Source organism: Telopea speciosissima, chromosome 5 (assembly GCF_018873765.1).
Source record: "Telopea speciosissima isolate NSW1024214 ecotype Mountain lineage chromosome 5, Tspe_v1, whole genome shotgun sequence".
In the NCBI taxonomy this organism is placed as follows: domain Eukaryota; kingdom Viridiplantae; phylum Streptophyta; class Magnoliopsida; order Proteales; family Proteaceae; genus Telopea; species Telopea speciosissima.
The window spans coordinates 57,668,178-57,682,759 of record NC_057920.1 but is presented as its reverse complement, the minus strand read 5'-3'; the positions used below and the strand labels follow the sequence as shown (position 1 = coordinate 57,682,759).

Here is a 14,582-nt window from a genome sequence, read left to right as displayed (position 1 = left end):
TATTGAACACGTATCGTCTTATTGTTCTATTGAGCTCAGTCACAACAAAATTTTTTCAAAAGGATGTAGATAATGAAACTCGATTTTTAGCAACTCAAAATGATCTTTTTATTTGTTTTAAACATTTGCTGATTTTTGTAGCCGTATGATTGATCTGTTGATGACATCAAGTGACTTCGTGATTTTATAGGCAACACGAATTAACGATTAAACTATCCGTTAGAGTCAAGCTAAGCTTTTCCTTTGAACATTTGAATTCATCCTTAATTCCCAATTGAAACTAGCCGTTAGAGAACAATTAGAACATTCAAGATAGTTGAAAGAAGTATTCTATTTTAGTCCCCAAGATTCAACTAATAATTTCAGAGAAAACTAATTGTTGGAGTTCCTCGATCAACATCAGTGAAGATGTTTAAGAGTTCCACTCAAGTGGTTATAGTCCAAGTGGACATAGATAAATACTAAATGATTTTTCAACTTTTTAACCACATAATATTAATTATTATTGCACAGAAGACCGCACGACAATCACGGAAGACCATGACTGCAAGGACTTGAGATGGTCACTCTTGGACATGAACGGAAGATAGTCACGAAAGATTGCGATGTCGTTCGTCTGAGATGACTTAATCTCATAAACTATCGGACATTCACGAAAGATCATACCGTAGTGGTCATCTAGGGACACTTATCATTAAAAGCTCAGTTGTCTGTGGATTTAGAGTAAGAATATTTAGGTTCCACCATTTAAGTTCGGTCGTTCGTATTTATTCACGAGAAACCATGAACAACAGATTTAGACTTCTTTCTAAGTCAAACCACATAGTTTCTTAGTTTTTCCATTTAAGTGTTTTTTTTAATGTCATTTTGGGCTTTTCACATCTTGTTGATCATATACATTAGGAGTGTAGAGATATTTCGATTTAACTAAAATCCTAATGCCTTGAAGGATTCTTCCATTAAATGTAGCATTCAGCCCCTTGATTCTTCAAGCACACGGAAGACCGTCATCTTCTTTACGAAAGACCGTCTTCACAAGTTCTTCTATCAATCGACATGTAAGGCTAGTCAAGCACTTCCTGGAGGCCTATGGGGATTGCTCAGGTCAAGTAATCAACCTTTCAAAGACCAAAATATTTTTTGGAAGAGTCACAGCAACTAGAAGAAGAAGAGTGCAATCAGTGCTTCAAATTCCAGCTTGTGCCTTCCCAACAAGGTATCTAGGAGTTCTGCTTATGAAGGGCAGAGTGAAACGTGATATGGTACAGCCAATGGTGGATCAATTCAAGAAAAGATTGGCGTCTTGGAAGGGGCGACTATTGTCTATGGCAGGGAGAATTGAACTGGTTCGCACAGTTCTGAGTAGTGTGCCAGTTCATAACTTTTCAGTGTATCTCTGGCTGACAAATGCAATAGAAACTATGGAAAGATGGATGCGCAATTTTATCTGGTCAGGAGATGCAGACAGCTCTAGGGCTATTACTCTTAGTTGGGAAAAGCTGTGTAAGCCCAAGAAGGAAGGAGGTTTGGGAATTCACTGTTTAAGGGAGTTAAACTTAGCCTTGATTGCTAAGCTCGCATGGAATATTTACTCAGATAATTCAACTCTAACAACCTTTTTGAAAGGGCGACTAGTGAGTAAAGATGGCTCTCTCAAGAAAGTTGCTGGCACATCTACGCTCTTACCTGGGCTGAGGAGAGTTTGGAATTTTATTCGGTCTTCAGAACGATGGGTAATAAGAAGTGGAGACTCTGTAAATTTCTGGTATGACAGATGGGTAGATAACCAAAGTGTTGAAGATCTAATACTCCCCCTGCTCTTGCCTCGAAGTTTAACGGCTATGGTAGCAGATTTCTGGAAGGATGGAAATTGGGATTTACCAACAGTTCGAGATCCAGACCTTCAAAGAGTTTTCAGGAGGATTGAAGAAAGCAGAATATCATGCAATAATAGGCCTGATATGAGAGTTTGGGCGTACACCAACAATGGGAAATTCACTGTAAAGTCTGCTTGGGAGGCGCTGAGAAGAAAGGTACCCACACCGGGATGGACTTTGAATGTTTGGAATGGAGGCCTACATCCTAGAGCTGCAGTTTTTGGATGGAGATTGGCACAAGGAGTGTTACCAACTGATCACTTGGTTAGCAGGAAAACAATCCCTTTAGCATCAAGATGTGACCTTTGCTACAATGACAGTGAAACGATAAATCACCTATTTATTAATTGTGCTTTTGCACATCAGATTTGGATGGAAGTATTGTATGCCTTTAATCAGACCTGGAGTGGTTTCCCAACCATTGAATTGCTATTTTCTTGGTGGCGCAGGAGGACAAAGATGGTCCCATTACCTAGAGTTTGGGATATAATCCTAATTATCTACTGCAAAAATATCTGGTGGGAGCGGAATAGAAGAAGATATGACAACTTGAGTAGAACTCCTTCAGAAGTAGTGAGGCTATGCTACAAGGAGGTAGGAGAAAACCTACAGGCGAACGGTGGAGTGCATGTAAAAACGGTGAGTGACTTAACCATGGCACATTTATGCAAGGTGAATATACAAAAGACACCAGCAAGAAGGATTTTAGAAGTTCGATGGAAGCAACCCCCAAGAGGGTGGTGGAAGCTAAATATCGATGGCTCATCTTTAGGGAATCCGGGCTCAATTGGAGTAGGGGGTCTGATTCGTGATCACTTGGGAAAGGTGATAAGATGCTTCTTTGAATTCCAAGGTGAAGGAACAAATTACATGGCTGAGCTAGGAGCCTTCTTTTCAAGGGTTGAACACGCAAGAGAAATGGGTGCGAAATTTATTTGGATTGAGTGTGACTCTGAAGTAGTTGTCTACTCAATCCTTTCCAGCAATCTACCCTGGAGTCGGTTAAACATGTGGTGCAAAGCAAGCAACTTTCTTAGCACCATAAAGTGGCGAATAACCCATTGCTATAGAGAAGCAAATTCAGCTGCGGATGCTCTTGCTAGACATGCGGCAAAAAGGAAAGAGAACAATTGCTGGGTGACAGCACCACAGTTTATCAGACAGACCATTTATTGGGAAGCGCTAGATCAACCTTTCTATCGCTTCACTTAAATAGCATAAGTATGTAATCACCCAGACCAAATATGACCTGAAGGTTTTAAGCTCAAGGGTCATGTTTTCTGGGGAGATTAAGTTGTTTTTCTCAGTTTTCTTTACACTGTAAACATCCTTTTTTATAAATACACATTGCTGATTTTTAGCAAAAAAAAACATGTCTTGGTATTCAAAAAGCCATAAATTAGAACTGAGAATTCAGCTTCATAGTTTGTGCAATGATTTAAATAGGCTGAAAACATTAAGTTTCCACCATCCTTAATCAGGCTTGCACCAAAAAATAAAAAAATAAAAAAAATTACTTCTAGGATCAATCTTGGAAGCACTGTCCGCATAAACAAAATCAGGTGGTGAGATGTGAGTAAATCTCCCACAGTTTTAATGGTTCCTTCCCATCTTGAACATAATTCCCTCATAGACCAAACAATCTTGGCAAAATCTGCTGAACATGTTTTCCTTTCTCCTCAAATCTTCGATTATTTCGTCCCTTCCAAATATGATAAGGAACTAAAATAAATCCAGCCTTCCACGCATCTTTTAGTGAAAGTAATCTACCTGTACGCTTCCAATGCAAACATTGGTTGCATGTGTAAGTTGCAAATTAAAAGAATAAGTAGTGATCAAATTAGCAATTGTTAGAAAGAGTAGTGTTGGTAACTATTTCTTTCTTTTTAATATCATTATTTAATTATTTTTAAAATATGATTATTTGTCAAGAATGGAGATCAAGGTATTATTTCTTAATCTGTAACTCCCTCAAAATTTAGAATGGAATTGTTTTACTGCAAAAAGGGTAAAAAATCTAAAATTAACCTAACTAAAAAAACATAAAACATTTATTGTCATATTAATTACTAAACTCATATTTGTATATACTCAATTAAACTAAATTGTTTTCTAATTAAATAGGCTCAGCAGCATATTGTCATTGTAAATCCAATTAATTTTATTTGGTCAATTTATTTGTGAAGTCTAGGGCCATGTATGTACTATCAACCACTAAGAATACAAATAACTAATTCTTTCTAAAAATGTGATAAATCTCATGGGTGATTCATGATTGTATAAGTAGAATTGGTATGGAGTTAGGTTGGTACCCTTCACCAAAAAAATCAAAACTAAAAAAGTTGGCTTCAATTTCCAAACCCATCATATGACTTGTGTGGATTTCAATTATTTGTTTATTAAGCCCCTTGGATGCCTCAAAAGTACTTGAAAAGGGCATCTATACTTCTTTTGGGGTAGATTCCATAGTTGGAAACCATGTTTTTTAAAACTTGGTGATTGGGGTGAGTCAAACCTGATCAAAGTGAGTCGTGTTTTTTTTTTATTATTTTTTTTTTAATATCTTCCTTCTCCTTCTTCGAGGGAGGAGGGATCAAGGCTATGGTTATTTCACAGGTGAGAAGTAAAAAATGAGTTATTGTTGAAGATAATAAACAAAAATTTTAGTTTTTGTTTACATGTATAGCATACCTATGGTCTATGAATATTATATGATTCAATATATTAAAAAAAAATTATACTCAGTGAGTTTCACATGACTCGGGCAAAAACACTGAGTCAACGAAAACTCAAACTGACTTGAAACTGATTTGATCATCATTTCTTAAATCTGGGGAAGTCTTCATGATCCTTGACCATATTTTTTGGTGTTTTTTTTTTTTTTTGACTTGACTTGAGTGAGTCTTCTAAGTCTTTTTTTTTTTAGTAAATAGTGAGTCTTCTAAGTCAAAACCTAGTTTTCCAACAATGGCAGATTCACGAATACATGAAAATCTATTATTTTAATAATGATACCTAGAATATATGCAAATTTACCATTCAAATACTTTTCATGCCTTATTATTGAGGTAGATAACAAGCATTAATAATAAGTAGTGGCATTTAAATTGCCATAGAAACCCGTTTGGAAGCTTTCCGATATTGAATTGTTCAACTTAAGTAATGAGATTTTCTTGCCGACACCCTTGCAGGTGTAAGATAGTTTGTAACCTTAATGTTTTTTTTTTTTTTTGTAACAATCATTTCACATGTGTACTTGAATAATGTGAAAGACAATGATACTTATTGATAATGACAAAATGATAAGTCACTTTCAAGATATTTTTGGAAACTCTTTTATATATCTAATTTAATAAGCTTTTTAATAATGATACAATAGGAAATTAAAGGAAAGTGTCAAAGTTCTAAATACAACTATGACGGTCCCTGATTAATAAATTTTAAAAACAATATTCAAATTTTTTTAAAAATTATTTTTGAATGATACAAAGGGAAATTAAAAGGAAAGTGTCAAAATTCTAAATACAAATGTGTACACAGAGGTGGCATTTAGGCATTCCCCTCATTAATAAACAAGTGAAATTCAAATTAGTTGCTCAGCTATTACGTACGTATACCTACCTCCTTATTGGTAGTCCAACATGGGGAGGGCCTGTACTGTATACAACTATAGTAGATTGTAGACATTAATTAATTAATCAGCTCTTCCCAGTTCCCAGTTCCCACACGCACACACTATTAATACACTATAAATACTCCCTTTCCCTTACAATATTTTCTCATCCCAGATTCAATACCCAGTTCCCACAATTTCATATTTTCTAAGTCAGTTTAATTCTAGCTAAGATGGGTACTCCCAAAATGGTAACCCTTACAATTCGGAAAAACCTCCTGTTAGCCATCATCAGTATGGTCGGAATTTTAGGTGGGCTGATGCCAGAAACCGTCGTTGCTCAAACTTGTGGTTGTGCATCAGGACTTTGCTGTAGCCAGTATGGGTATTGCGGAACTGGCGACGCTTATTGCGGTACTGGATGCCAAGCGGGTGCTTGCTATTCAACTACTCCAACTTGTAATTGTGCATCAGGACTTTGTTGTAGCCAGTATGGGTATTGTGGAACCGGAGACGCTTATTGCGGCACTGGATGCCAAGCGGGGCCTTGCTATTCGAGTACTCCAAGTACTCCAACTCCAACTCCGAGTGGTGGGTCATCGTCGACTGTGGCTAATATAGTTACACAATCATTCTTCGATGGGATAATCAATCAGGCTTCCTCAAGCTGTGCCGGCAAGAACTTCTATACACGTGATGCATTCCTCACAGCACTTGGTTCGTATCCTAGCTTCGGCACCACCGGAACAAGTCTTGAAAATTACCAAGAGATTGCCGCCTTTTTCGCCCATGTATCACATGAGACTGGAGGTAATTAATTAAAGTTTTTCATCTCGATCAAGAAATATTCTTCTTTAATTTATTATTTCATCAAGAAATTAAATTAGCTTCTTCTTATAACTTTTTGTATATGTATGTGTGTATGCAGTGTTCTGTTACATAGAAGAGATTGGTGGCGCTTCTCAGAATTACTGTGATCCATCAAGCACACAGTACCCTTGTGTTGCCGGCCAAGGGTACTACGGCCGTGGACCGCTCCAGATATCGTGGAATTATAATTACGGTGCGGCAGGAAACAGTATAGGATTTGATGGGCTAAATAATCCAGGAATTGTGGCAACCGATGTCGTGACTTCCTTCAAGACAGCATTGTGGTTCTGGATGAACAATTGTCACTCAATCATGATTTCTGGCCAAGGCTTCGGGGCAACCATCCGAGCCATCAATGGCGCTATTGAATGCAATGGTGGTAACACAGCAGCTATGCAAGATCGTGTTACTTATTATGAGACTTATTGTACCCAATTTGGTGTCTCACCTGGTAACTACCTCACTTGCTAATTAATTAAAAAAATAAATTTTTTACATTGTAATTAATTAATTAATTTGTATAATTTTATTTAATTTCCTCCACAGAGAGGGATTACAGTAAAGATCGAATAAGTGTAATAAGTCCCAACTACAAGGTGACAATAGCTATTTATCACTTGGTATCTAGGTATCATACATATTGTATCGTTTTCAGATAATAAAGACTATTGCATGAAACAAAACATCTCTCTCATTGTTGGAAAATCAGCTTTTTTTTTATCTTGTCAAATTTGGTTAAGGCGAATCATTTTTTTTTTATTTTCATTTATATTTAAATGTATATAATAATAAAAATTCAGAAAAATGGTCATTTGAAAAATAAACTACCATATCAATAATTTATGAATTTTTTTCCCAATGCAAAGCTTAAAGCGGCAAACAAAAAATTACTAGAGCAACAAATAACGTCCTAGAATGAACATTGTGGGCCTATCTCTTTCTCTCGATTCTTAAGGTTGTGATTGGAACTCCTAGGTCCAATGTTTCACTCTCAACTCCTAGAAATTGGTTATAGAAGAACAACGCGTCTGACCCTACAACTCCTATACACTCAACAACTAAACTAAGTCGTTTTATAATTAAATAGGGTCAGCTGCATATAGATACTGTAAATCCACTCAATTTTATTTGGTCAATTTAGTTGTCAAGTCTATGACCATGCATGTACTATTAACTAATTCTTTCAAAAAATGTTATACATCTCATGGTTGATTCATGATTGTATAAGTAGAATTGGTGGGGGAAAAAAAACAAAAAGTTGGCTTCAATTTGTTTGGATTTTAATTATTTGTTTATCAATCCCCTTGGATGCCTCAAAAGTACTTGAAAACCATGTTTTGATTACGGACAGTCAAACTTGATCAGAGCGGGTCAGTTTTTTCTTATTAATTTTTATAATATCTTCTTCGAGTGAGCAAGGATTAAGGCGATGGATCTTTCACAGGTGAGAAGAAAAAAATGAAGTCAATATTGAAAACTTTTAGCATGACACTTCATGTGAACATATCAACCTTATCTACATTCCATAGATATAGATATTAGTAATAGAAAACTTCAACTGTATATAGTCACTCATAAAAAATAAAAAAACTGAATATGTCATCCCTTAAGGACTCCATTCAATTAAGCTAATGCAAATTGCATATACCAATCATAGAATAAACAAAAACAATAAATAAAAATTCTAGGGTTTTGTTTACTTGTAGAGAAAACTTATGGTCTATGAAAGCTCAAACTAACTCGAAACTGATTTGGTCATCAGGTTTTAAATCTAGGTGAGTCTTCATGATCCCTAAGCATGTTTCTTGTTTTTTTGACTTGAGTCAATTGACTCTTCAAGGTCAAAACCTATTTCTCCAACTAAGATAGATTCACGAATACATGAATATCTATTATTTTAATAATTATACCTAGAATATATACAAAATATACCATTAAATACTTTTCATGCTTTATTATTGAGGTAGATAACAAACATTAATAATAAGTAGTGGCATTTAACTTGCCATAGAAACCCATTAGCCGCCCTAATGGATCTTGCTAGTTTTCCAATGTTGAATTGTTCAATCCAATTAATGGGATTTTCTTATTGACACACCTTAAGGTGTTAAATTTAGTAACCTTACTTTGTTGCGCTTTATGTATAACACATTTCTTTTTTCCGACGAGGGAAAATACTGTCATTTCACATTTACACTTGAAAAATATGCAAGACAATGAAAGTTTTTTTGTAACGACATAATGATAAGTTACTTTCAAGTTAGTTATTGAAAACTATTTTATACCTCTAATTTAAAAAACATTTTAAGAATGATACAAGGGAAAATTAAAAGGAAAGTGCGAAAATTCTAAATACAACTGTGTAGAGGACTCCCCTGATTAACCCTAGAAAAAACCTGATCATTGTACTTAACTAGTTGATTAAGTGACCTATCTACATTAGGTTACAATTGATTAAAAGAGGATTAGAAGAAAAAATATCTACATATTTACAGCAAAAATAAAATTAAAACAACTCAAAAAAATACCTACCATTTTGCTTTGTGGTTGCTTAGGAAAGTCCCCAACTAAGATGTACGAGGTCCGATTCGAAATTTTTTTACTATACCAAAACCTACTAACACGTATTTTAGAGTCTTGGGAGCCCCAAATACTTAAATTGTTTGGGAGGGTTTGCAATTCTTTGCATTAACTGGAAGTAATTTGCTATTTTTTTTTTTTGCTAAGGGTCAGCAAATATTAAGAATTAAAGGAAAAATTACAAGTTTTTAACGTCCAGGCATACCCAGATTTTTTTTTGTTAAAGGTCAGCAAAGTATGTATTGAGAATTATGAGGTACATAAGTTACAAGCCTTATTCCTAATAAGTAGAGAAAGAAGACAACCCAACACAAAAACAAAGCATAGGTAAGAGAGAGCTTGAGAGCTCTCAGCCACCTAGTGGAAAATGTCCCTGAGTCGTGGTAAATATTTAAGAAAATCTGAAGTATGGGCGGCCAAATGCTTCCCACAAGAGTGCCTGAGCCAAAAATCTCGGGGTCGTGTTCCAGGAGCTAGTTGTTTTCTTCGTTGCTGCATAATTTCCTATTTATCTGCAACCACGTTCGCTTCCCTAAAACAGTGTGTCAACCTCCATTGAATTGAGCTAAGGTAAGGAAGGCTTGACCACCATTTTTGAAGCAGACACCAAGGGATGTCGTTTGAAAGTATACAACCCACCATCGCAGCCGAGTCACTCTCGATCTAGATCTTGCCAATGTTCAGTTCTTGGGCTTGTTTAACTCTAACAAAGAATGCTTCCATTTCTACCATATAGTTGGTACCCACTCCCTGGTAGGCTGCAAAACATCTTATAGTTGCACCCCTGTGGTCGCGAAATATCCCTCCCGCTCCTGATGAGCCTGGATTTCCCCTTGAGGATCCATCAATATTGAGTTTCCACCATCCTGTTGGAGGCTGCTTCCAATGCACTTCAGTGATCCTCCTTGTAGCAGGTCGTTTGAGAGCGAGTTGTAGGTTCCTTGCCAAGACCAGCTCATGAACCGACATCACCTATACCCCATGTATTCTACAACAGTCTGTGATTTCCCTGAAGCACCGCCTAAGAACCCGCTTGGGACCGCTTCCTGTGTTCTCAAATCTTCTCGCATTTCATTCCAGCCACACTTGTTGACAAACAATAATCAACATTATCTCCCAAATCTTGGGAAGACAGACTACCTTGGCCTTCCTCCTCCACCATGAGAATAGTAGTTCGATGGATGGGAACCCCCCCCCCCCCCCAGCTTTCCTTGAAGTAGAAAAGACATTCTTTCCAGACTTGGGTTGTGAAGTTGCATTCCAAGAACAGGTGCTAAACTGATTCACAGTCTGCCAAGCATAACTCACATCTAGAAGCCAATGGCATACCCAAATGAATACAAGAAAACAAAGGAAAGAGTAAACTAACCCACCTATGGCATAGCCATGAGCGGAAAAGCTCACCCTTCAAAAGATGAACCCAAGAAGACCTCTAAGAAAATCCGAACCATGGCCGACCCCGGATATCATCCATTATGGCATTCTTCACATCCAAGCATTGTTGAGAACTTTTCTGAGGTGACAAAATTTAATGTCTACAGAATATCCTTTTGACTGAGGACACGTAATAGACGTAAGTCAAAGGAAAGATTATCATATATCTTTTTCCCGACTCATCCTATCGAGGGGACATAGGCCACTAGGTGGCTGCTAAGGGGGCAGCCTGGGGTGGGTGGGGTGTGGGAACCAAGGGGGCAGTGACAAGTACTTTGTGGCTGATGGGCAATTCGACACCGAACCTAGTCCTTGGCCTTGCATTCCATAAGCAAGCGCAAGCATCATACTAAGCCGATGTCTTCAAAAGATAGATGGTTTCGATTGTCCAAATGTATAAGATTAGCCTACCCCAAGTCATATGGGCTTGTGGACTAAGACCAGATATTTAAACTTGAAACAATTGCTTCACCCTAAAAGCCCATCTATTGTGTTGTACCTGTGGACTTGGGCTACAACTTGGCCTTTAAACTGTTAGGCCTAGTCATTAAATAAACCCCTAATCGGGGATGTGTCCATGATGGCACCCAAACTTCCCATTCAAACATTGGTTGTATGTTTAAGTAGCTAATTAAATGAATAGTAGTGATCACATGTGCAATTGTTAGAAAGGAGTGGGTTGGTAATTATTCTTTTCTTTTAACAACCTTATCTAATTATGGAAACACCATCTCATCAGATCTTAGATTGGTTCTTTTCTTTTAACAACCTTATCTAATTATGGGAACACCATCTCATCAGATCTTAGATTGGTTTGGGGTCAGCTTGATAGTATTTGCAGACGTAATGATTTGGGGGTGATTCCATCAGTTGGACAGCCTCCCCTTCATGTTCCTTTTCCACTAAATTATCCTGGAACATTGTGAGACATCCTGCTCCGAAGGTGGATTGGACGTCTTTAATATGGTTCAAGAATTGTATTCCAAGACAATCGACAACAACTTGGAGATATTTGGTAGATGGGCTCCCTACTAAGGATCAGATCCCAAAGCTCAAGGTCATGGTTGCTCCCTATTGTAACTTTTGTTTGACGGAATTAGAGAGTAGAGATCACTTATTTTTTGAGTGCTCCTTTACCAAAAAAATTTGGAGAGATATTTTACTCTTTGCTCTCCAGCGAGAACTCCAGGGGCTGGTATTCTGGTGAAAGCAAAGTGGATTGGGAAGACATTCAAGGTAGATTCTATTGGCTGTATTGCTAAGTTGGCATTCTGTGCCACGGTTGCACACCTTTGGTAGGAGAGAAACTTTCGCCTTTTTCGCAACAAGACAAAGAGTTTATAGTGCATCATTAGAGATCTCAAAGCCAATGTTGAAGATAGGTGAATAACTGATTTTCCTAAGGGAAAGCAATCCCCTAGGAACCTTTTCCTTGTTCAAAAATAGAGAGTGCATCCAATATGGGTTGAGAGTCCTGGGGGCCATTGTGTTGATCCTTATTGTCTTTCTTTCCTTGTTTATGGGGCTGATCTGATTTTTTTGTTTTTGGTGTCTTCCCGCCTAGTGGTTTTGGGGCCTTCTGAGTGTAGGAGTTTTGTCCCTATTTCTTAGCAGGGTTTCCTATGAGTTGTAATTATCTTTCCCTTTGTGCAATAAATTGATATTACCTCAAAAAAAAAAAAAAAAAAAAAAAACTTATCTAATTATTTCTGAAATAGGATTATTTTTGTAATAATTTTTCAAGAATGGAGATCAAGGTACTATTTCTTAATCTATAACTCCCTTAAAATGTAGGATGGAATTGTTTCACTGCAAAAGGGAAAAAAATATATAAAATTAACCTAACTAAAAAAGCATAAAACATTTATTTTCATAGTAATTACTAAACTCATATTTGTATATACTCAATTAACCCAAGTCCTTTCATAATTAAATAGAGTTAGCTGCATATAGAAATTGTAAAACCCATTCAATTTTATTTGGTCAATATAGTTGTAAGTCTAGGGCCATGGATGTACTATTAACCACTAAGAATACAAATAACTAATTCTTTCTAAAAATGTGATACATATCTCATGGGTGATTCATGAATGTATAACTCGAATTGGTATGGAGTTAGGTTAGCGTCTTCCACAAAAAAAAACACAAAAAAAAAAAAGAAGGTTGGTTTCAATTTCCAACCCCTTCAGATGACTTGTGTGGATTTTAATTATTTATTTATTAATCCCCATGGATGCCTCAAAAGTACTTGAAAATGGGCATCTATACTTCTACAACGTAGATTCCGTAGTTGGTAATAATGTTTTTCGAAACCTGTTGATTAGGGAGAGTCAAACTTGATCAAAGCGAATCGTGGTTTTTCTTATTAATTTTTTTTTAATATCTACCTTCTTCTTCGAGTGAGGAAGGATTAAGGCTATGGTTATTTCATAGGTGATCAACAAGAAAAAAAAAAAGAATTAGTATTGAAGACAATAAATAAAAATTCTAGGGTTTGGTTTATTTGTAGGATAAACTTATGGTCTATGAATATTATATGATTCAATATATTAAAAACAAATTAGGCATAGTGAGTTTCACATGACTCAGGCAAAAACAACGAATCAATGAAAACTCTAACTGACTCGAAACTGATTTTTTCATCATTTCTTAAATTTGGACGAGTCTTCATGATTCCTGACTATGTTTCTTGTTTTTTTAACTTGAGTCGAGTGATTCTTCCAAGTCAAAACCTAGTTTTCCAACTATGGTAAATTCTTGAATACAAGAAAATCTATTATTTTAATAATTATACTTAGAATATATACATACAAATTTACCATTGAAATATTTTTCATGAGTTATTATTGAGGTAGATAACAAGCACTAATAATAAATAGTGGCATTTAACTTGCCACCGAAACCCATTAGCCTCCAAAATGGAAGTTTTTCAATGTTGATATGTTCAATCTAAATAATGGGATTTTCTTATTGATACCCCTTAAAGTGTCAGATAATTTGTAACCTTAATTTTTCTTGCGTTTTTTTTATATATAACAATCATTTCACATGTGTATTTCAAAAATTTGGAAGACAATTATGATAGTTTTTTAATAACGACATAATGATAAATTCAAATTAGTTGCCTCAGCTACTACGTACATACCTGTTAATCCAACATGGGGCGGGTCAATACTGTACACAACTAGACTCCAGCCAGAGATTTGTGCTAGTCGTCCACACACTGAAGTATAGTAGATTGTAGAAATTAATTAATTAGCTCTTCCCATTCCCACACACGAACGATTAATACACTATAAATACTCCCATTCCCTTACAATATTTTCTCATCCCAGATTCTCAGTTTCCACAACTTCATATTTTCTTTTTCAGTCTTTAATTCTAAGATGGGTATGGGTACTCCCAAAATCGTAACCCTTACAATTAGGAAAAACCTCCTATTAGCTATCATCACTATGGTTGGTATTTTAGGTGGGCTGATGCCAAAAACCGTCGTTGCTCAGACTGGTGGCTGTGCATCAGGTCTTTGTTGTAGCCAGTATGGGTATTGCGGAACTGGCGACGCTTACTGCGGCACTGGATGCCAAGCGGGTCCTTGCTATTCGACTACTCCAACTTGTAACTGTGCATCAGGACTTTGCTGTAGCCAATATGGGTATTGCGGAACCGGAGACGCTTATTGCGGCACTGGATGCCAAGCGGGGCCTTGCTATTCTAGTACTCCAAGTACTCCAACTCCAACTCCGAGTGGCGGGTCATCGTCGACTGTGGCTAATATAGTTACACAATCATTCTTCGATGGGATAATCAATCAGGCTTCCTCAAGCTGTGCAGGCAAGAACTTCTATACGCGTGATGCATTCCTCACAGCACTTGGTTCGTATCCTAGCTTCGGCACCACCGGAACAAGTCTTGAAAACTACCAAGAGATTGCCGCCTTTTTCGCCCATGTATCACATGAGACTGGAGGTAATTAATTAAAGTTTTTCATCTTGGTCATGAAATATTCTTCTTTAATTTATTATTTCATCAAGAAATTAAATTAGCTTCTTCTTAATTAATTTTAACTTTTTGTATGTGTATGTGTATGTATATGTGTGTATGCAGTCTTTTGTTACATAGAAGAGATTGGTGGCGCTTCTCAGAATTACTGTGATCCATCAAGCACACAGTACCCTTGTGTCGCCGGCCAAGGGTACTATGGCCGT

At 36.6% G+C, this 14,582-nt stretch overlaps 1 protein-coding gene across 1 annotated transcript; it reads left to right on the top strand.

Annotated features, from left to right (window-relative positions):
* Positions 1–5,738: 5,738 nt before the first annotated feature.
* LOC122661153 (chitinase 6-like) lies at positions 5,739–6,831 on the top strand. The gene is made up of 3 exons (XM_043856482.1): positions 5,739–5,959; positions 6,098–6,300; positions 6,419–6,831. The coding sequence occupies exons 1-3, from the start codon at positions 5,739–5,741 to the stop codon at positions 6,829–6,831; spliced, it is 837 nt and encodes a 278-aa protein (XP_043712417.1).
* The last annotated feature ends 7,751 nt before the right edge of the window (positions 6,832–14,582 follow it).